The sequence below is a fragment of the Daphnia pulex genome, chromosome 2 (genome assembly GCF_021134715.1).
Source record: "Daphnia pulex isolate KAP4 chromosome 2, ASM2113471v1".
In the NCBI taxonomy this organism is placed as follows: domain Eukaryota; kingdom Metazoa; phylum Arthropoda; class Branchiopoda; order Diplostraca; family Daphniidae; genus Daphnia; species Daphnia pulex.
The window spans coordinates 1,718,465-1,742,583 of NC_060018.1; the positions used below are offsets into that span (position 1 = coordinate 1,718,465).

At 44.0% G+C, this 24,119-nt stretch overlaps 1 protein-coding gene across 1 annotated transcript; it reads left to right on the plus strand.

Moving 5' to 3' along the window:
* The first annotated feature begins 3,325 nt into the window (after positions 1–3,325).
* LOC124201513 (carbonic anhydrase-related protein 10-like) lies at positions 3,326–23,859 on the plus strand. The gene is made up of 11 exons (XM_046597762.1): positions 3,326–3,606; positions 12,766–12,980; positions 16,364–16,414; positions 18,096–18,232; positions 19,170–19,361; positions 19,541–19,636; positions 21,452–21,524; positions 21,606–21,796; positions 21,880–22,062; positions 22,955–23,003; positions 23,272–23,859. The coding sequence occupies exons 2-11, from the start codon at positions 12,788–12,790 to the stop codon at positions 23,292–23,294; spliced, it is 1,188 nt and encodes a 395-aa protein (XP_046453718.1). The 5' UTR covers positions 3,326–3,606; positions 12,766–12,787; the 3' UTR covers positions 23,295–23,859.
* The last annotated feature ends 260 nt before the right edge of the window (positions 23,860–24,119 follow it).

A 24,119-nucleotide genomic window follows, 5' to 3' on the forward strand; every position in this document is an offset into this window, starting at 1 on the left:
ACATCAACAGTTGGGAATCTCTCTCTTTTGTGCGAGACAAAAGGTAAATAATTTGAGAAACGACGACGAACGGCCGTTTGTTTAGTCTCTCTCTCTCTCTCTTCGAAATTCGTTAATGTTATCTCTCCTCTTTTCTTTTATAAAAACAGAAGAGAAAGAAGAAAAAAAGAAATAGCCGACGATATGTAGTAACTGGCGTGGCCGGGCCCCGATGTCGGACATGTTTACGACTTTTGTCTTGATATATTTCATTAAGAACGCGGCGCGTCCGTTGATGATGATGATGCCCCGGTAATGAAGACATTATCACACATGCTGTGGCGCGCGGTCGTCTTCGGCGAGCGCCCAGCACACATCAGAGAATAACGCAGAGTAATCATCTCTCTCTCCTTCTTGATGCTGCTGCGATGTACATAGACGAGCTGGGGCAGCGTGCTGGAGAAGAGATGCGAGTTCATCATCATCTCACATCACCATGGCTGCCGCCGCCGCGCCCACAGGCGATTTTATCTACTACACTATAAGTCGAGAGATTAAAAAATAAAAAGAAAGAATCTAAGAAGCTCGAAAAAGAAAAGAAGATCGAGAGAGAGAGAGAGCCCATATACTCCCATACACACCGGGAGATGAGTTACACTGTTATTATTAGTATAGTATAGCCTATATACTGGCAGTTATAAGAGTAGACATCGGTGGCCAAAGCAAACTCATTAAGAATATAACGCGGACAGGCAGCAGGAGGAGCCGTCGTATAGTGTTGGATCTGCTGGACGCAATATTCTGATGCTCTCCGCCGTACCTCGGTCCTCCTATATATCCACCCCACGGCCGCCGACTTTTACAACACCGCGCACCGCGCCGACTCATCTTCTAAATATGTGTCCCACCTGGTGTTTTATTTACTTAATTTTTCTTGTCTTCTTTATTTTTTTTTTCCCCCACGTTTTTGTTTTCTCTCTTCTTCTCTCCTACTGCCGAATCTTCTTCCTCAATTTTCTTATATTCCAGGGAAGAAAGAAAAGAATGTCTAGATTAGCATCATTTTTACGAGCACCTTCTAGACTTCTAAACGCTCGACAACAGAGTCTAGATGTATATAGTACGTTCCGTGCATCAACTACCGACCAAATCGTCTCTTGAGCTAATTCCTCCTCTTCGTTCCAACACATATCCGCCAGTGTAACATCATCAAATCTTACCAATGCTGGAGATTTAAATAAGCTTCGGAAATCACCAATCAAAATTCAGTTCCAATGCGGTTCTAGTTTCACAAAAAGCTATTAGATTTTTGTAGCTATATATGCACGTTTGAAATCGAATGAGAAGGCGCCTATGTCATCATAATATTGCCTTTATAATTCGGGGCTCAAAACTGTCAAATACCCACCGCGCATAATCGTCGTCTGTCCCGTCTCCTCACGGCTGTTAACTCTCGACTCCCATCACCATTTATTTCTTTCCCCTTTTCTTTTCTTGTTTCCTCTTTTTTTTTAATGACGAGTCGAAAACGATAACTCGACAGGTGACTAGTTGCTGCTGCTGGACGACGCGATCTGTTCCTCGTCGTCGTCTTACATTTATATAGAGAGAGGACGCGATATCAAAGACGAATATAATAATATTAAAACCCCCCCAAACGACGTGATCTCTCTTTTTCCGACTCGACCGGCTGTAAAAAAAACTCTTTACCGTTCCATATTTTGATGCTGCTGCTGCTGGTGTGCATGTGTATCTAATGCTTTATTTGTTTGTGTCGTTTGTGTCTATTTCGTCTTCCGAGCCATAACACCCGGAGAAAAGATGGGCGAACGTCTACAGTAGACCTTAACGAGCCCTAGAGTTTCACACTTTGTTCACGAAAAAAATGGGAATTTTACGAAATCAAAGAGGGAAGTTTTCCAATCTTTTCAAAATGAAATTCCAATGTCCGTTGGATATGGTACACCACGGCCGTTTAATGCTCAGTTGCAATCCGCTATATAAGTAGACACAGCACCTTATGTAAAACAAATACCGCAATTGCTTTTGACACAGCAGCATAGTCGTCGCTATATAATGGGTTTCGAGTGAAAAACACACACACGCACTTAAACATTACGCATTCTCTTTTGTTTTCATGTTGGCCACCAGTGTACTATGTGCTGGCAGTACATTCATCTAATGGTTTCCCTTCTCGGTGGTCCGCTGTTGTCCAGCAGTGAGCGGGGCGTGTTGCTGTTTTTTTTATTCCTTTAACGATGTCGCCTCGGTATTTATTTTTCACGAACGTATCAGCTAACGGCCATTAAAACGATTCGTCAGTCGATGACGAGATCCGGCGAGATTCACCGCCCATTTGATTTTCAGAATTTCCTTTTTGAATTCAAAGTCCCGAAATGGTATTTTCCCTTTTTTTTTTGGCCCATTTTGTTTGCTCCGGCACGTGACATACTTGAAAACGTCCCAGTCTGTGTAATGGGCGTAGTCTCGGTCGACTTGATTTTATATTACGCGCCTATAGAGACAAGATTCTTATTCGCACTCGGCGCTTTTGTGTTAGACTCGATTGGGCTCCACCTTGGGGTTATCTTTCATTATATTCTATTCTTAAAAATTCCCCAAAATATAATCTAATAGGTCTTTCAAGTTTTCAACAGCTTGACAACATAACGCAAGCGTACTCACTTCACTTTGAAACGGACAACAACACACATAATGTTTTCCACCACAAAAAAAAGTCATTGTCGAATGATGAGAGCTAATTATACTACAGTCGACGTCCAGCGCACGCGGCCAGGAGCTCCAATAGCCTGGAACCGCTGATGGCAATTCCAGGAAATTTGCATTGTTCCTTTCGTTCGTTTATCTCGACGACACGGGATTCGATCGGCCATTGGGAAACAAGAAAAACAGTTTCTTCTTTTTTATTTTCATCGGCGGGATTCGATTTTATAGTTGTTTCCTTTATTCTTCTTATTCCTAATAACTACGCTTCGAAAAGACCAGCGGTTTGTGGCCTATTCTTCTCAAGAAATTGTTACGCTCCTGGCCGCTTGGGCCTACCTCTTTTGGGCGCCATTTTCTTTCTGCACGGAACAAATAAACAAGAAGAAATACTTTGTTGCCTCTCTGTTATTATATTACCATCATTGTCATGTTTTTTTTTTTAATGATTATTATTATGTTATTATCGTCATCGTCGTCAGGATATAATATATTTTATTTTATTTTTCAAACTTTTTCTCATTTCAGCTCGAGTCTAGACATCTGGCGACGCTGCATGGAAAATAGGAAAAGGACATCTGGCGGTAAAAGAGCGCACCAGTCATTTGGTTACTGCTGAGACTAGTGAGAGTGAGACTGTCCAGTGTCCACGCGGATGGAATGTAGAGAGATCGATACTAATAGTTTTGAATGCAACAGCGTATATACTATACATGTAACAAAGTGGACTCAAATACCCAACAGACATCGCCAGCTGATGCTGGTCAAATGCAATTCGAGATTATGCAGCAGGAACAGCGAGCTCTAACCCCCTCCAGGACCATTAAACTCCCAAGCCACGCGCCCATCGCTCCATTTTTCTGCTGCGTCTGAAGCCGCGTGCCATTCGAGATGGAGGAAAAGGTAAGATTTATTATTCGTATATGCTCTAGCAAACGTTAGATCTCTCCTATGTCTTTGTCGTTTTTTCTTTTTGTGTTTCGTCCAACGACCACACACACAACCACGCCCCCCTCGAAAGAAAAAGAATGGCGAATCATAGAAATGGCTGCAAGATGGGGATGGTCGGCTTTTTTCTTCGTTGTGTACTCACAGCATAGGGATTTGCATTTGAAATGTGACGTACCACTCTCTTTTCTTGCCCTCGTCGAGAAATCTTGAAACATTTTTTAGAAATATTACGCCACGTGATGGCTCAAGGGTAGTCCACTTTTCCTGACTGCTGATCTTGGCCGGTTGCTGCGTACAGCAGTAGTAACTTGGTTCTTGTTCCATTATTTTCATATCTCTTTTGCTCAAGTATCGGATGATATCTTGAATCTATGTATACGACTCTTTGTACATCTCTTGAATCTGGAGCAGTGAACAGGACACTCTATTTCACTACCCCCTTCCCGTTCAACCGACGTTGGCCGAGAGTTTTGACCGTGATCTGAACTAGAAGGCCAAACAGCCATCGAGAGAATCTCCATTTATTTGATTTACCTTCTCTTATTGTTTGCCTCGATACTTGTAGAATATCGTCGAGAGATTATTTTGAACTCGATCCTGCGTCTCTGGACTCATCCTTTCTTTTTGTTTTCATATACCTGCAAGATTCCCGATTTTCTCTATTGTACTCCGTCTGGTATTCCACTCTGGTTATATGCGTCACGCGAGCTCTAATTAACCGACGGTGTCGTGTTGGACGGCACTCTCGAGTGGAGAGTCATGCCCAGGAGGGTGGAGAGAAAGTGAAAGAAGGGAACAAAAAGAGGAAGGAAGGAAGTAAGCAAAAAGGCAAGGATCGATGTCAAGGGCCAACCATTTATCACAAGTATCTCATACCCGTACCGAGAACTTCTGGCAGACTCCAAACGTAACATATACCCAACGCCTTTTGGTTTTTTAATTGGAGGTGGGGGGAGAGTGGAGGGAGGGAGGGAGAATAACAAGGTTTTGTAATTACATATCCGATCGTTTTGATTGTTGATCAAAATTCTGTCCCTCCCTGTAAGTTTCTTTCAACGGTTGGCCCTGTTAAGGTCAACTTGGGGACGTTAGATTTGTTTCTTATTATTATGTACAACGAATGTTATGATTCATTCATGACGTCATCAGTCGATATCGTAAATAGGTAGGGGTGGTGGCGCACACACGTGTGCAGAGAAGAAAGGGACAACAAATTGTAGTTTGAATATTCTTGCGGGGAGAGAAAAAAAAAAGTCGTTGCTAATTAATATAATGAGTTTGGTAAAAGAGAAATGTTGCATTAGTGGTGCTGGATGGGCGTGTGCCTGCCAGGTGAAAACTGTTTACCCTGTGTCTATAGGTGTTCGTCTTTCGTCGTTATTTCCGACCACTGTTTTTCACGCGCGCCGATGTCGACACACGATAGTCTCTGCCAGTCGATAGACATGGCAGGCAGTTGGTCATGTTCCCATCGTTTTCTTTTCTCTCCTCGCAGCAAACGAACGTGACTCTGCGGTGGAAGGCTAGCTCGGATAACCACCTCATCGCCCCACAAATTCATTCCACATAGTTTCACACACGACTGTACATACATGCATTATCTAATAATATGTGTATAACATCTAATGTAACTTGCGCGTAGATTACAGCACCCAAGGTGTAGTAGGTACTGGTACATGAAAAGGACATAGATTGGGAAACGGTCAGAGTTGATCCTGGGAAGGTTGATCGATGACTCCGGCACATGTCCCGTGACATGATGGAATTGTTTGTATATTCTGTGTGTCCCAAGTCGTTCCAGCGTTATTCTATTCCATCGGGCTGTCGGCTTTTTTTCTTGCCACTGTAGAAACTCTTTATTTTTTCCATTGGGAGGGCTGGCAAAGGTGAAAAACTTTTACTCACTACACACCCGGTACTTTATTCGTCTTCCCCCATCTTTTCAATCGACACAATCAACGGCCGCACTGCTTTGCTGGCTTTTCGTTCCTCTGGACGAAACACCAAACTTTTTTTTCGCTCCTTCTTCTGTGTTGTCTGTTTGTTGTATAGATTGTTACTGCAGACACAAAACTAGTCGACATTCGGTTCTATTGTTATCTATTTTTCTTTTATCCCCAGCGCTACTTTCCTTCTTGTTTGGGGTCTCTCTCTCTTTTTCAGGTTTTTTCTCATCCCACTTTCAAATTCATTTTTCTTTGCCGCACCCATTTGAATGCCAAACTAAAAAAAATCAAACGGGTGACACGAAACTCTGGGAATCATTATTTTCCCCCGTTTCCTTTTAGCTTCGACTATACTATTTGTCAATGTAGCGGCGTGGTTATTTCCCAGCTTGGCTTCGCCATATAGATTATGCATCAAGTTGCATGTACTTCGTACCTCTGTGTGTGTGACTGGGTATGCACAACATCTTTCGCGAGAAAGAGAAGAGGCGCATTGATTGACTTTTGTTATGCAAATGATGTGTTGGAATTGCGCACCGCATTGAAAGCGATGTGCGAGGGTGGATGGGGGCTGTGCTAGCCCGAAATGCCTACGCCCTTGGATCCCAGGAGATATACCTATGCTCAGACTCTCTCTCTTTTCATCTCTCTCTCTCTCTGCTCTTGTAATGGTGATGGCTTGCGTGTACAACATCTCTCTCTCTCTTTTTCCCCTTACAAAAGCTTAGCCGACTAGTCTCTGACTTTGAGACGGGCTACGAGCAACATCTTTTTACACCACTCAAAAAGAGGCCCAAGCGTCCCGTTTCGGATGAAACTCTTATGAATCCAGCAGATACACAAAGAGTGCCAAGTTTCCCTCGTCCGGCAATCTCCGGGATTCGGTTCCCTGCCTCATCTCGCAAGTTTTGGCTCCCTGTATGTATACACTGTTGTACGACTACTGGCACTACTAGTACTCCTGTTAAATTGTATACAGCAAAGCAAAAGCTGTGTCTAGCTAGTTGCAGTTAGTTTCAGAGTTGTAACGAGGCTCTTTGCCGGGGCGTTCTATATTCCTGGGGCTCTGACGGGGAGGGGTTTTTTTCCGTTGGCAACTGCGGTGGCAAGTCGTGCCGACTGTAGCCTTGTCCTTGGTAACTCGTTGCCGTTGTTATAAGTGTGTGTAATTAGGTGAAAGCGCGGCGTCCCGTTTGTTCGCGGTAACCTGTACGCATGGAAGCACTTTTGGCACAGTCGCATTGACACTTTGTTTGGCTCCCTCTCCCGCCCTCGTCGACCGAAAAAGATTATTAGCCTACTAATGTCCGACACGGTTGGCGACACACACAAACAGTTTGAAGAAGAAGAGATGGGCCAAGTTTTCGGGCGCGACTTTCAAGTCCCATCAAGACCTGGAGGCCGTTGATTTGATTTGTCTAAGCCAAGAAGTTGCCAACCGGTCGGTAAAATAAACAAATGAGTCCCATTTCATCACGCAACGACAAAAAAGATTAGAGTGCTGCGGTCGTGAAAGAGGGTGAAGCCTCACGCGGAAACCATCAACCACCCATTTCCCGCCATGTCGTTAATCCACGTTTTAGTGGCAGCAGCTCGTTGGTTCTCTCGGTTTAGTGCCTGCTGATGGAATCTCTTGGTTTCTCGACGACGTTATTATGCCTTTGGTGGTTACCTACCCCGTTGGATTACGGTGCCAGACATCCTTTAATTGCAGTCGTACCTTGTACGATAATTCATTGATTGATTCCTCTTGGGGGTTCGGATCTCCTGGTGGTACTAAAAATTCCACGGAAGACACGAAAGCCCCAAATTATTACGGTATCCAAATGTCGGTATCAGATTGACAAATGGACGAATGTGATAAATTGTTTTTATTGATTTCTTGTTGTCGTCGAACCTGAACGTTTTTCGTTCGTTTACTACCGTCAAAAAATGCCCTTGTTCTTTCATCTATTATGCACTGCGCTTAATGCTTCGTAATGTGAAGCAGGAACATGTCGACGGGAGTAAAAGAGAAACAAACAAAAGGAACAAACAAGCAAAAAAAAAAAACCAAGAAACGAAACGAGAAGAAGAAGCCTCATGTTAGCATATATATATAAGTATAAACGCGTCATGTTGGGTTTGAAAGTGACCAGCCCTGGTCAAATGTCGTGTCGGTATCTCATTAGAATGGATATACTCGCAAAAGACTCTTCTTTTTTTTCTTTTTCCCCAATTTCGTTTCCTTTTTTTCTTTCTTGTTGTTGTCCCTATTTTCTCTCACTCCCCCCCACGCGGTCTAGTCTAGCAGCGGAGGATATAGGGAACAGTCAAGGAATAATATATACATGGACAAGGGGAGGAAAAAAAATAGAGAGGGGACAGAGAAGAGAAGATCCCGCAGGAACGAACGACTTGTCCTCACGGGAGCCATTCAACATGCAAACTGGAGCCACAGAAAGAGACCGGGTCAGAATTCCAGCGGCCTCGTTAACCGCACGACGATCGTAAAGCACCTGCCTTATATTCTAGCCATTTCTTTTTTTTTCCCTTTTTTCCACTTGCTTCTTTTTGGGTCTGCTCCACCCCGAACTAAAGGTCCTAGTCGGATGGGGGGTATGAGCAAAAAAAAGAGAGAGAGAGAAAGATATCTACGTGTGTATGCTTATATCTATAGCTGGCTATTTTCACTATAAAGAAACGGCTTTGGAATGTATAAATAAATGGATTTCGTGTTGTACTGGGCTGGCTGGCCGATGTTGAGGACTCGCGTAGTGATGAAAAGAGAGCGACGACGGACGGACGGACGGACTGACGAGGCCGCTGGCGTGACCAACTACTTCAAATTGGACGATGCTAGTCCGGCCGATGTGTAGTACAGTGGCCACTATAACGAAAAGGCTCTATCCTTGACAGGCAAGTATGGCGATACACACAGCCGTGTCGGTCGGCGGTGGCGAGAGAGGCGGGATGGCCTACAGGCCACTGTACACATTACCCGTTTCGCGTGTCTTTCTCTTATTTGATACATCGGGTTCCCTATATATCTACCGTATATATTATTTTGACATTTTCTTATCCGCTTGTCAATCGATGGTTGTTGTTGCCCTGTCCCCTCTCTCAACTCCTCCAGTTTTCTTCATGTGCGTCCACAGGGTGTGCCTACACCACCTGGATGTTGAACTGCAGATCCGTTGCTCTTTTGACTAAATAATTCACGGAATTCGTGATTTCGAAACCTTGAATAATATGTTTTGAAGGGAATGCTTTTCGAAAGAGATCGAATGTCTCGCAAATACCACGTGCATCTCGTGATGTGACCACCTACTCAATAAAGAAAGGAAATCTGCTGCTTGTCGGTTTACTGCACTTGATCCTTTTCGTCTAGTCACGTTTTACTTTTTAATTTCTACGTTCGCATTGATGCCGTTTATTTTCTCTTTGTCACAATCTAGAAAAGCCTCAAAGTAGGGCTCTGATGCGGCTGTAATCGGATCACACCCGCTTTTATTCTCTTTTAAATTTCCATAAGAAATTAGAAACGAAAGGTGTTTGGTTTTTATTTGAAAAAATGATGACGCTCCGTCTTTATTCATCTCAATTGTCAGCCAATTGCTTTCGGTCATTTGTTGTTTATCGCTCGAGCGCCATCCGTGTCTGAATCGCAGCGCATTCAATCATTCACGAAAAAAAAGAAAACCGAAGGCACTAGGAACTAGATGTGGGATTCCCGTATGATTATTTTATTTCCTGATGGATGGACTGCACTTCGTGCCGGTTATTATTTATGAGAGCATCTCGTGTTGATGATATCAGGCTTCATTAATCACGAATCTCCGCCGTATTTATTCTATCCGCTATAGTCGTATGCATTTCGTGGAACGAATCCACTTTCCCTAAAAAACGAAAAGCATTTTTGGATGTTGTCGCTCAACTCTGTCGGCTCGCGTCGCCTTCAATGTTCCGACGAGATCGGCTTGGCACCGAGAGTTTCCTTAGCCGATCCGTGTGAAGGAGACACATTTTTATCTATAACTGAAGGTGACATCACCCATGGCCTCTCTGGTCTCTCTGTACAATGAAGTAAAATAAATCGATGAGAATGCTGGCGACCTTCACATCGGTGCACTAGAAAGTGGATGGAACGAGAAAGCGGTGACGTTTTCAAGCGGACAGCACATCGTGAGATGAGAGACGTGTAGAGGAGGGCGCCGACCGACTCTTCAGTAGAAGGAAAAGCTTCAAAATGAATATCAAGCACTGTGAGAAGCGTCCCACCTGCTGCTGCTGCTGCTGCTGTTTGGGGCTGATGGGTCGCCGTTTGGCCAAGTGCCACATCCTTCTCCAGTCTCCCCTCACCTCCTGTATCGTAACTCGGTGGTAGATGTCTGCTTCTTCCCACTTTCTTATTCCCGGCGCTATTCGCGTGATGCGCCCGACGTTTGGTCAAACTTCAGCAGCAACCGAGAATTGAAAATTGACAGTTTGACAGTAGATTCGTGGATTAAAACTCTTGTTTTAGTATCGATTAGCTATTCCATCTATGCGATTCTATTGATTTACCCTTTTTGTCGTATCGTATCGGTTTGTCTCTATGGGAATTTCGGACGCATCTACCAGACGGAAACTGTCTGTATTTTCTAGCCTCCCCCATTGTTTTTCGCTGCGGATCTTTGATGCCAAGGATTTGTAGGTTACATTAAGTCACTTGTTCACTACACATAAAGGCACTCTATAGGCACTTGCCTTAAATCTAGACAGAGAAAATCGCATCGACCCTTTTTTTGCCTGCCCAAGTATAAGTCGAATATTCAACTGCTACTGGGCTCTCTGACCTTTTCTCTCGCGTTCTTTTTTTGTTTCGCCTGGTGTAGGTTATATTATACGGGAAACAATCAACGTTCCCATTGTATAATGTCCAAAGCATTGCCCTTTTTTTCTGCTCATCTTTGAACTCTTCAGAACAACAAACCTTTGCTTTACCCTTTTCTGGTTGTTCTTTTGTTTTTTTTTTTTTTTTTCCTTTTGGTCTTTTTTGATGCGGCCGTACATGTATTTCGAGCTCGGTAGATATATATAGTACGGCTTAGATGTATAGAGATTTCTCGCAGTTCGCTTGATGTCGGCTTGATTATGATTCAGCAAACAACACGTGAAGAAGAAAAATTCGGCAGAGGCTTTGTTTGTGCGCTCCTTCTCTCCATTCCTTTCATCTTCTTCATTTGTTTCGTCGATATCCATCAAGTAGTAGTAGTAGTTGCTGTAGTAGTAGTAGTGGAGTGGAGTGACTCGGGTGTGTAAAGGTGTCGGGAGCCTGGTGTTCTTTTTCTCAGGCGGCAATCACAATATTTTCTGAATCGTAACATTTATTTTGGGTAAATCTTCTCGATTTAAATCTGCGAATACAAATGAGAAATTAGTCAAATGAGAAATGAGCCCAGCGGTAGAGCTCGAATGATCCAATTTGATATCTTCGCGTTGTCCTGGGAGCTTTTTTCTCTCTCTCTTGCTTTTTGTTTTGTTTTTGTTTTTTTTTTGCTGGTTGGGAACCAATCCCGGGGCATCAGAATACAAATAAGATAAGGAGATAGATAAGGCACAACAATCAACATAAGGATTTTTTTAGCGTTGACGTAATTGGCCTGCAGATCGATAAGCGAAAAGCCAGGACTTTGCTGTTGGCGTTCCTTCCTCCTTTCCTCCAATCTTATTCTCCCGTGTTATTTGTCGTGTAAAATAACGGAAAAAAGATAGAGGGAAAGAACGGGGTGTAGTCGTCTGCATTCTGCTTATATAAATATCAAGGATAAACAAAGATAGGATGAAATATAAGAGAGGCGCTGATAGCGCATCTCATTAGCTCGGTTCGCTAATGATTGCTGATTTGTCATCATCATCAGAAAAAAAAAAGTTTTTTGTTGAAACATTAAATTGAAACAAATCGAAAAGACAATGAATAGCGACATTCTCGAGTTTTACATCTTGATTTTTCCAGAAATTGACGCTCATATTGTAGTTCCGGTCCGACTAATTGGTACAGCCCGATGGGGGGAGAATAAAAATGTCCCTTTTGATAGCTTAATTTTGAATGAAATAATTGTCTGGCGGAAGAAAAATGACGGCGATGAAACTAGAAATAGAGCCGAGAATAGCATCGTAAGGGACGTACTGAAGTGGAAGGCATTAAGTTTAAGATATACGGCGTGTGTATACAGCTGGAAGAGTCGGTCGGAAGTAATGCCGAGAATATATTCGCGTATATAATTCGATGGATGGAAATGGGGGGAGAACCATGTCTCGGGAACGGAGAGAGGTGGGCGGAATGAAAGAAGCAGGAAATGAACGAAAAAGCTAGGCGACACCAGTCGAACGGAACGGAGAGCAGCATCCTTCGTTCGTTAGCTTATTATAACAAACCCACATGCAATTCTTTTTAGGGCGGTAGTGGTGGGCGAAATCTTCCATCAGCGTAAAACGAGGGGAAAAGCAAAGGGTAAAGGCAAAATTTCGAAACCAAATCAGAAGAAAACGGCGTGCGATATAGGTGCCCGTCAAACTGAAGGCGAGAATAAAGGAAAAACATCAACCTAGGAACGGGAGGAGATGACTGGTGACGTGTGCAAATCAGACTGGGGGATTGGAAGACTAACTATAGAACCAAAAAAAGACCAAACAGTTGCTCACTGTTCAAACGTACGTACAGGTAGCAGCATAAAGGAAGAAGAGGAAAGAGAGAATAAAGCCAAAAAGGGAAATAGGAGAACGACATATACATGGAGACTAAGGAGAACTAAGGGGGGAGAAACAGAGAAGAGGTATGCGTGCGCATCGGAGGTCAAAAACAATTCCATCCACAGGAAGGAGAAGACACTGCTGCTCAGCCCCGGCCGGCGCGGCCGTGTCGGCGTTTATAGATGTATATACCGCCGTTGCGTGTCAACAAGGTGGCAGAAGCCAGTCAGAAGTGGCCGTTGACGTACTACTCTCTCTCTCTCTTCCCTCTATACACTAAGTCCGTTTCTACACTCTGCAACTTTGCGATTGCTTTATAATAGTCACAGTTTAGCTACTCTTGCCACAACTACTTACACTTGGACAGTTTTTGTTTTTCCTTTACCTTCTCGGCATTTGCAAACGAAAACAAAAACAAAATTGGTACTCATCCATCATTGTGTTTCATTAGTCTAACAAGCCTATAACCAGAAATGGGAGTCGTCCAACGCCTTCTGGGATTCGGCGGGCGATTTGAAAGGAGAACAGCAGTGACCAGCTCGTCATTATCGTCATCTTCCTCCTCCTCCTCATCATTCTACAAGTCCTACATGTCTTCTGTACTGTTTCTTACAGCCCTGCAGGGTTTCTGGATGCCCTGGATTCTCATTCATCATCAGCCTCAAGGTACGCATCCATCCATGATCCATCTCGAAATGTCAACAAGCCAATTGATGGTGAAATGTACATTGACCCAGATATCCTTTTTCTTGCCCTGAAAACAAGTCGTAGCTTTCCGGGAATCCGTCAAGTGTGCAACCAATTAACTGCGATGTGCACACATGTATATATGTTATTATTCCATTGATTTCCGAGTGATAACGTCAAAGTGCCAAATAGTATTAAATGTTGTTATTCGTATATAGGAAGATAGAGAGAGAGAGAGCGCGGAGGTTTTGCCCGTGTGTGTTTTTTGATGCGCGATTCGCCGCGCGCCAACAACTTGCCACAACAAATCAGCTAATGAATTCATTAGTCGAGAGAGCTTCTCTCTCTCTCTCTCTCTGTCTGTTCTCCTCTACCTTTCTCTTTTGCCTTGCCATCTCCCCACTGCTTTTGATGGCTCAACCTCTTTGCCCGGCTATTCACTCTGGCCCGGTAAACAGTGGAGCCAAGAGGCATCCAGCAGTCGTCGTCAATGCAGCGAAACGCTATAAAGCAGCTAGTCGAGTGTCCATAAGCAAACAACAGCAAATCCCCAGCACCGTTAGTTCGGCAGCTCACCGGTTCTACTTTACTCTTTCCGCCCCTCTCCAAAACGCGCCTCATTTCTAAATGTCCGTTATATTTCAATTTGAGAGTCAATTGTCCGGTAATAGTAATGGAAAACGGAGTTCCCAACTATTCTCATCATCAGGGTAACGCTTAAAGTTAAATGACGCCTTCTTTCCATCGATTCCGGAATAGAGCATGACTCAAATTAGCCTATGACGTCTGAGTTTGAGCATAGAAGCTGGAAATAGGGCTAAGGGTTTTATCGGGATGGGATCTTTAGGCAATTTCGTTCATCCGTGGAGATCGTCAAGTCCCGTCGCAATAGACAGGAACTTTTATCATGCGTGTGTGTATATATATAGCCTTGGATGTAGACTCTCGGTGCAACTCAAAAGCATCCCAACTCCAGACTAGTTGAAAATCAAAGGCTAATAATACCGCCTTTATGCAGGTGTATTCTTCAAAACTGAGATCGACATACTTAAGAGTCAATTCGATGGCGATATCCAATGATAGACATGCCTTTAGGCAATTCCATCCCACTTGAGATCAGTTCGTACTTTAACCTCAAGAATCGTTTGGACGCCGCGTTATTGTCCACTGTACGAAAGGGAAATCGGGAGCTTGATCTATCTCTCGGCTGAAAAAAGTGAAAAAGTGGAAAATACAAAATTGAACCTCGTCATCCGTCGATTGCCGAGCCGCGTTCAAAGGGAAATCGATTCACTTTTGGGCCGACGCTAATAACGACGGATTCGTCGTTGACGAACGTAACGACGAGCGAGTCACGGCGCGTTGAATCTCCGAGTGTTTTGACGGTCGCTGGGTGATGCTTGCGGCGTTTGCACGCGTCTCAGACCAGGCCAATCCACGCTTAACCGGATAACGAGCCCTTGCTGCTGCTGCATGAGCCTCGTAGCTCCGCTTGCCGAGCCAGTCGCTCATCTTGTCTCTTATTTCTACTCTGCCGAGAGCTTCTCGATGCACCGTCAATCAAATATGAACCCGGCATGAGCACGGAGAAACGAGGAAAAGAAATAGAGATGATCATAGCTAACTATTTAAGCAGGTGGAATACAAAATGTTGTTGACGATGAGGATAAAGCCCTCGGTCTGCCCACGACGCTTTCTGAAGGGGATCCCATTTTCTTGATTACCATTTCCTAGATAGTCAGTGTATGAATGATAAGCCGAGTGGGTGAGTGGGGTACTAGCGAATGCTAGTATAGGATCTACTATAGCCTATCATTGCTCACCTGTCATGATTCACATCTGCGATCATCTATACTTGGGGCTGAAACCACTCTCTACCTCACGCAGCCGATCTCCGTCCCCCGTATCGTCCGACAACTTACCTCTTACCTGGAACGAATCAATCAGTTATCCACCTGACTGCTCTCCCAGTTTCTCCGTTGCTCCATGGCTTCCTGCACAAGCGGCAACTTCGTTAGTAATTTTGGCTGACCATTCAGTTCTTGTGGCTTGCCTTTTTGCTCTTTTACTTTCGGCAGTAAAAAAAAAGAAAGAGAAACAAGAAAAACAAAAGCTACTAAGCAGAAAGTGGGAATGGTAGATTCGGTTAGGTTTAGGTTACGTACTGAGCTGCTGTATCTCAGTTTCACTCGCCATCCGTCTACAGCTTTTACTTTGTTGCGTAGTTAGTTCAGTGAGCAAACGATTGGGGTGGCTATTTTCTCTCGCCATTCTTTTATTTATTTTTCTTCTTTTTTTCTTCCCCCCTTCACCAATTCACGGCGAAACCTCCACGGGGGGAAAATCACAGAGTCCGGACCGGTGATTCGAGCTTAATGCACATCGAAATTGCGCTGAGTTGACTCTTGTAACAAGGGAGTAACGAAACTACAGAACGAACCGAGAGAGAGAAAAAAAAATCGTAAAAGAAGAAGAAGAAGAAACAGAAAAGAGATGAGGGTGGGGCTGCTGAGATGGTAGAGGAGCAAGAGAAAGCTAATCAGCGATGCTTGACGATTCTAACCGGTCGCCGTCTACTCTACTGTACACTGGGAAGCACCGCCGAAACGAAGCAGGCCGACCAAACCTCTTTGACCAATTCGGAGAACGTTGGGTTCACGTGCCGAATACTAAAACAAACTTTTTTTTTCGTTATTTTGTGTACTTCTTACTTCTTCCATTTCTGGTTTTCTTTTCTTTCTGCCTCTTGCGGTGAGTGCGGCTATTTTTTCGTTTTTTGTTTAGAATTTGAAATTCGCTGTTGATCCGTTGGCTCATAAGTCATTGCGGTTCGGCGAGTGAATTAAATAATAAATCACTGACCCTCTATGGAAAAAAGGGATCTATATATACATATATAGTGTTGATACTTTTGTGTGCTCTGCTCTTTGGACTTGGTATCCGCGTTGTTAGCAGATGCAGAAGAATTGAAAAGTTGAAAGTATTGACGAGATTCTAGAAACCCGGCTGTTAGACATCAATTAGCCTCATATGAAAGTAAACTCGACTTGAAAGAAAAGTAGCAAATTCTTCTTCTTTTTCTTGCCTCCCTTATTTGTATTTTTTAACCAGAAACTTCTTTTGTAAAATTCGGGCCGCATTCTCTCTCTTAGCCTTTCACCCGTCAAACCTTTTTATCTCTTATTCCATGTTATTCAACGCTCATGCCGTTCACCGGCATCGACATCCATTACCAAAGCGTCTCTATTGTTGATTCTATTTCTCCTTTATTTTCCTCCTCCCCACTCTTACACGTCTCTTTTTTTCTTCTTTTCACATGGTTCTGCCGCCGCTGCTGTTCATAACAAAACAAATATCCGCAGGGGCTTCAGCTGTTTCGTGGGAAGATTGGTGGACCTACGAAGGCATCTCAGGTGAGCCAATCAATCTAATTGACCTTCCTAGTATATCCTATTCTATTCAGACATTTTTTTTTTACTCCATCGTTACGTAAAATGTATTGTGCAATTGATTTACATGTAAGCCGAGTTAAACGCGCAGGCCAACGCTGTTCGTTTTGTCGGGTTCTTTCCAACCAGAAAAGAAGAGAAAATTGGGTCGAAATTGTTATTATTCCCCAGTTTAACTGCGCTCTACTGGCGCACTACAATTTCTAGAATTGGTTGTATGGCTCATTGTGTATATCAGCGACGGGAATCAATATTGTGGGCTTCAGTTGAAAGGTTTCTTCTCTTTTAACACCCCCCTCCACTCTCTGTGTTCTTTCTTCTCGCCCATTTCCAATGTTTGTTGGTGTTTGTGTTAGTTTCTATATCTGACGGCCGTATTTCTCTTGTATTTCGTCTCGTCTATTTCTATTGCCGCATACAGCACAAAACATAAAGCATAGTGGATAGTGCGGTACATTGACAATGGCTCGTTAACTGGGGCGTTTCACGTCGACTAACGGAGCAGGGGTTTCAGGGCGAATGGAAGAAACACGAGAGACGACTTGCGTCACTCCGACAGGGAAAAAACAGAAGAAGGGCCTCCACATTTTCCTCGAGACGGAAAGGGACGCGCAAGGAGAGCGACTTGACTCTTGTGCCTGTGTGGATGTGAGCGACGTGAGCGTAGCCGAGCAGATAGCAGCTAAGGGAGAAACGAACGGGAATGCCAAGGAGCAAAGTGGGATCGACACTGTGGAGAGAAAGGAGCAAGGAAAGCCTCTCAGCTTTTATCTGTCCCCGGAGATCACTCTTGCCGCCCCTACTACAGTTACACATCGTCCTTCTTTCTCTCTCTCTCTCTCCTACGCTATCGTGACTACATCGGGACAAGGCAAACGTTTCCTCTTCATCGGCACCCATTTTCAACGGCAAGGATTCCCCTCACTTTTTTTTCCCTCTCTCTTTTGGAGAACACAGGAGGATCTTGTCCGCAGTTCTCTTTGCGGCTTTTTGTATTTATTTATTTTTATATATTTGGCCTTTGGGGCTTTTGGCTTCCCAATCGCTTGGTCGACCATCCATCGACGCAACCGTGTGCGATCGAATTTAATCAGTTTTTTTTTCTCCCTCCTTCTCTCTTTTAGATGTAAGTTGGGTGTACTCTGTACCGTGGGAGGTTGTCTTTCCTTCCCTTGTTTCTTGCTCTTTTTAAAAAGGGATGTCGATTCGATTCTTTCTACTTTTTATTTTCTTCTTATTTTTTTTTTTTTTGCTTGCCATTTTTTTTTTTCGGCTTCTTCCTCGACTCGACGACGATCATCAGTTGCTATGGCGCCAATCGAATCAGACTTGATCAATCTCTAGGGGAGAGTTGGATTCGAAATTGGATTCCGCTCAAAGCAAATCGAACGCTCCACTACATCCATTCCGGACCCTTTCTTACTTTTCTTCTTCCTATAATAGTCGAAGGCCAGCAAACTGTATTGACATCGATCCCCTATAGCTGGAACCCGTGGTTCTCTTCTTAGCCTATTATTATTGTATCGGCTCCTGTTTATCTCGTGTTATTCATCTACTGTTCTAGTATCAATCTCATCTATGTATGCGTGCTTATCTAACCCATTTTGAATAAACCATTTTGATTTTGTCTTGATATCGACACTAGGACCGGCATTTTGGGGTCTGATCAATCCGGAATGGTCCATGTGCAACCGCGGTCGCCGCCAGTCTCCCATCAACATCGAGCCGTCTCAGCTGCTCTTCGATCCCAATCTGCGGCCGCTTCACATCGACAAGAACGCGGTACGTTAACTGGACCACCAGCCATCGCTCGATTTACAATGTGCATTTCCTAGTGAGCCGAGATTGAGACTAGCCTTGGGAAAAAGACCGACACAGATCAAGGGGGGCCCATAATGCACTAATCAAGATGGGCGGGGCGGATCAACACTGAGAAAGGCCGTCGAGTTCCACCACATCACTTTGAATAATGTGAAGCATTAGCGTTATATCTCTCGCTGCACTGCACGCGTCTTATAGTCTGCAGGGTCATATCACCACCGCAATTGAAGTGAATGAAGGGCTTCCCGAAGCGGCGGGAAAGGCTAATGACGAGTGTGTTGAGTGATTATGATGTCGGAGGAGAAAGAGAAGAAAGAGATGAGAGGAATCGAGATAGACTTTACCGCTCTATAACTACCACACGAAGGAAAAGAAATGCAGAGATAGATAGGTGGTGGTGGTGAGGGAACTTTGAACATCACCAGGAACGCCTTGTCTCTCGTCTTTGTATATCATTAGTTTCAAGAGTTTACACCATCTCCCACCTCGTCTATCCCTATGCAACTACGGAGCCCTTGTTCGTTCGACTGAAAGGAGAGACCGAGGCTGATAATTATTCATTGGGTTGCTGTGCGTTCCTGCGTTTCGCGTTGGAATGGCAAGATTCCCAGCTTTCATATCCCACAATTCCGCACTGCGCTGTTTGATTTTCCATTCTTGTTACTTAGGCCCCCGTGTTTGCGTGTTGTGAGTAAATCGAAACGATTTTTATATTCGATGCTGCACCCGACTTTGCCGCACACAACAAACACATAGATCGTTTCATTAACGAGCTCATTACAGGAAGTTATTACTATTTTAGCTCTCGTTTGTTCGTGGTCGTGTCGTGGTCTATCGCCGTTGCTTGGACATGCTTGCTTGTTTATAATTCGATCTAACTTCTATCATCTTTGGTCAGGTGGCGGGCTATTTGAGCAACATGGGCCAGGGATTGATCTTCACGGTGGACAATAGTAGTAAGCCGAGCATCAACTTGACAGGAGGACCGCTTTCATATAAATATGAGTGGCACCAGATGGCGCTGCACTTTGGACTCAATAATCAGTCGGGATCGGAGCACATGATCGCCGGCCGGGCCTTTCCCGCTGAAGTAAGTGTCAAGGGCAGTTATCGTCGGCAAAAGTCCTTAGAAAATTGGCCTCGTAAATACAATAAGTGGACGTCATCAATGTTGTTTTACAACATTCAGTCGCTGCACATTGAATATGTTTATAATAGACCGTGTTTTTTTTTTTTCTTCTCTAAACGAATCAATTTTTGACGATCTAGCTGCAAGTTTTTGGATTCAACACTCAACTTTACAGCACTTACAGCGAAGCGCTCGAGTCGCCGCACGGCATCGTTGCACTCTCCGTTCTCATCCAGGTACATTACTAGCAATTTTACGAATTGAAAGTTTAAAGATTCCCGATACCGCTAGTATCCGCCTCTAACAGTTTTAGATATGCTTTTGTGTTGTTATCTCTCTTTTTTTTTGTCTTATTATTTTATTCTTTGAATCAGTAAAAGTTAAATGGTATTATGCATAGCTCAATGCTATTCATATATGCTGCTATTCTCTACAACTGTCTGGCAGATGATCTTTGGTGTGCCATTACGCACGCAAAGGCGTCTCGTGCGCTAGAAGTCCATGTAGGAAGGTCCCGCTGTTTTCTTTTGTATTTTATTCCCTTTAGTTTACCGCACGCGATGGACGTTCGTTATGCCGGCGAGTCCAATTGACCCAAGTGGAGGCAGGGTTGAGATGGCCGATCGAGATAGACGTAGACTATGATCTAAGCTACACAAGCTATTTCTTCGTTACGTATCCAATTTCGATCAATCTTGTTCTTATTTTGGACTTTTTTCGTTTCCTATTTCCCATCAGTGATGAGAGAATGGGAATTAAGGACTACGGATGTATGTACATAGACAGTGCGATAAGAATGGAGGGCTCTGGCAGACGGTATAGAGCAGTAGGCATATGGGAGGTGAATCTATTCAACGTCAAGTGCGTGAGCGTCTCATCGATTGGATTGAAATCAGCATCCTATACTAACCCAAATCGATCCCGCTCGACTGTTTCTCGCTCCCCTCTTCTGACGGACGTCTACCGTTTCTCATGACCTGGGCGGTGGTTTTCGACTGTTTCACTGTCTCATTTCAAGCCGTCTCTGAAACCAGCTTCTAATTAACTGGCCAAACGCGATCTGCCAACGCGATTCCATCCGAGTTTCAATTCCATTGATTTTTCTGTCTTTGACGTGTTTTGTTTTCGCTGCTCTTTGAGGGTGTTTTGGCGGCGATGGTTTTGACTTGTTGGGCACCCCTAAGTTCTTCGACGTTGCCCGCAATCGATGTCCGTTGAATAATTGACAAGGAGAATACATGTGCGCAGGTAGACGGAAACATGATCGCTACTGGACATGGACAGTCCAGTCCTTGAAAGGGTGTGACCTCCACCTCCTACTTGCGAGAGAGCTTTGGCAGCTCTCTGGCAGATATTTTTTATTTGATATTTATACTTTGGCTTCCCTTTTTGTTGGATTTTTAATTCAAGAATGGCATTTCACCATTTGATTTACGGCAGCTGGCTGGCCATCCTTGACATGAAGGATTTCACCTCTGGGAAATGATTCCACTTTTCTCTTATTTATTTACCTCTCTAGAGTTCCCTGTCTCTTTTGCCTCTTACACCAGGGGCCCTTCCCATTTCCGGCTGTTTTTATTTTGCCTGGTTTTGGGTCCCTTTTTCTCGTATATTTAAGGCGACCGCCGCGACACTCGGGACCGGGGAGTCATTGAAGCGAGTGCCTTGGTGGGTTCCCTTTGCACTCGCCCAACTCCCGGCTCCGTCTGTCAATTGATCATTTAAACCCGACACGCCCCGCCGCCACTGCGACCGCTCCTTCTACATCTTTCCTCCCAGCCGCTTCACATACACAAGGCCCCCCTTTTTCTTTTTTCTTACTCCTTAGGTGTACGTTTGTAAATATATGTATGCGGTCGCTCTCTCTCCCACACCACCCACTCGAGCGGTTTTCCCGATGTGCCCCTGCCCCAAAGTTCATAAATCAACTGTCTCTACTCTTCTTGTATGAAATTTGTCAGCCGCTTGAACTCCTTCTTGGCATTCTCTTTTTTTTTATTGTTCTCTTTTCTTTATTTCCAATGACGAAATGGTTTCCTTTTTGTCCTTAGATCGGAGATGCATCGCTACAGACGAACGAATTTCGGCTCTTGATGGAACACATAACAAAAATCGAGCGACCTGGTAAGTCATATCAATATTTGTATTGCGTTATTTGATTATTGTTATTACATGATCGATCGATCGAACTCGGAAAAAACGCAGGTCCGACAAAGATGAAGCGAGGATTGCTCCAACCGGGCCAAGAGCGGCCCATGCCGGCGCTGAGTCTCAAAATGCTCTTACCACCGACAGATTACTACATCACGTACGAAGGGTCAGCCACGACTCCGGCGTGCCAAGAAACATCCACATGGATCGTGTTCAATCGGCCTCTTTACATCACGGAACAACAGGTCTTGCTTATTTTCTTTCGCTGTAAATGTGAATGACAACAGCCGGTTGTAATCAGCACTTGTTTGTCGTCTTTTCACAACAGTTGTACGCCTTGAGGGGCTTGAAGCGGGGTTCGCCCAATCCCAATCACAACCAGATCAAATCTTCATCTTTTTCTTCGCCGTCCTTGTCTGTGACTGGCGATCCCATGGGCAACAATTACCGCCCCATCCAACCCACTCATCATCGACCCGTTCGCACTAATATTGACTTCACTTCATCAGAGGTAAGAAGAGGTCTCCTCTCTCTCTCTCTGTTTGTATGTTGTTGCCACTCGGGCGAGATGTAGATGTCGATAGAAATAGGATCACTCCCTAAATAGCGCTTTTGTAGAAACAGGATGTCAGATTCCATTTTGCCTCATTTCCTGTTTCTTTGTTTTCGTATGACCGTCTGTTTCATCCTGGAAAAAGCTTCCGAGTTCAAACAGATTTCGGATGTGAAGAGGGCGAAGGAAAGCAATTCGATCGGGAACGGGCGCTGTTCATATTCGGCTACAATTTTACTCTCCCTCCCCATTCTGGTTCTTGTTCGTCGCTCTCTATATGCTTTCGCTCTTATTTACCGATCAAAACAACGTATCGAAGGATCGGGAGGGAGTGAGAACTCGAAGAGGGGAAAAGATTGTGACTTTGTTGATAAGCTAATCAAGTTTTACGCTTTCTGAGTCTAGCAACTTTGCAAAGTGTGTAGAAAAGAGCGGAGACGGGGGGGGGGGAAGAGAAGCCAGACGGAAATGCAAGACGAGAGCCAATCCGATTTGGTTTTCTTCCCCGCCCGTTTCTTGATGGTTGAGTGATTCCTCTAAACATACAGTAGCTATTGACGATCAAAGTCACTTTGCGTCGGCAAAGTTCTCCGGGGTGTGACGGAAGAGATGCGCTCTTGAAACAATGTGCAAACTTGCGAATTCGTCCACTCTCTCAACTCCGTAATGTCTCCGTCGTGGATCTACACTTCTGTGTGTCCCCCCATAACTAAAGTTTACTCGTGGTAATTATGTATTGTAGAGTTGGTTTGCTACGGCACAGCAGGGAAGACTGCAGCTATTCTAGTTGGTTTGTTATTGGATCGCAGACTCAGGTTGATTCGATTCGTTTTCTTTTTTTCTTATCCAGCGAGGGGAAAAGGCCTGCGCCACGATGCACCGAGACATGCACTACCGAGGTGAGTTTTCTTTTGAAATCGCAAAGACTCTTCGCCGTTTTTTTTCCTCGCGCACTCACAGTGTACATAAATGAAGCACTTGAGAGATCAAAAGCTCTATTTATTTACTTACGTATCCCGTAATCATTTAGATTTACTTTTCATCTGTTGGATTCGTATTCAATGACTTTGCGATGTTCGCTTTCTTACCATTTTCTCTTTTCTATTTCTTTTACTCTATCTATCGGCGGATTTTTCGTCTTCTTCCGCATTCGTTTCGACGCGACAGCCAACACTTTCTGGCAACCGTGATGCCTTGTATCGTCTGGCGGGAACTTTATCGTCGTGTAAAAAAAAGGGGGAAAGAAAAATTACCATCTAATTTGAAGTCAACTGGCTTCATCAACCCTTCATTGTTCGGTCGTTATGTCATTATCATCGCATCTTCCACTTGGAATCATTCACACAAGCAGAAAATAAGCATTGAACATCGTCGTTGATCTTTAATACTCCTTATTATTTTATTTTTATTTTTTTTTTCACTTCACCTACTTCCTCTTATTTGTTATTGGTTTAGTGTGTGTTGATTGGGGGAACCGTTGATGAGTTGGGGCGTTTCTTTCGGTGACGATGCTTTCAATTTATTTCTACTCAAAAGGTGCTGTGTACATATAGACAATAATTTTACGATCTAGAGGTCGTGTGGTGAGGCAAGTATAGACGACCTAAACAATGGCGTCAAATTATCACGTTATCTTGTGTAGCGCATCCGCATCCATTGTATTGTCCATATATCTCCGTTCGGGAATTTTCGCGTGAGTTCACCGTACGTTTTTTGGGATGTCTCTAATACAAAATGAAACACTCAAAAACCAAACATTGGATCGTTCAATACGTTGAAGAATCGAAGACTGTGCGGTTGTGGCCAACACGTAAAATGGTTGGCAAGGCAACCGCCGCATTACCTTTGTCGTTGCGCTACGTTGTAGTTAAAATCTTTCAGGAAAAGAAAACTGTCATATCCCGTGGTTTGCGTTGTTTGCTTCACGCACAAGTCCTCGGAGTTGACTGGATTCTCTCCTCACTACTGCAGGTCAAATAGCAATAATTAAAATAATAAAAGCGAAAATGAGAGCC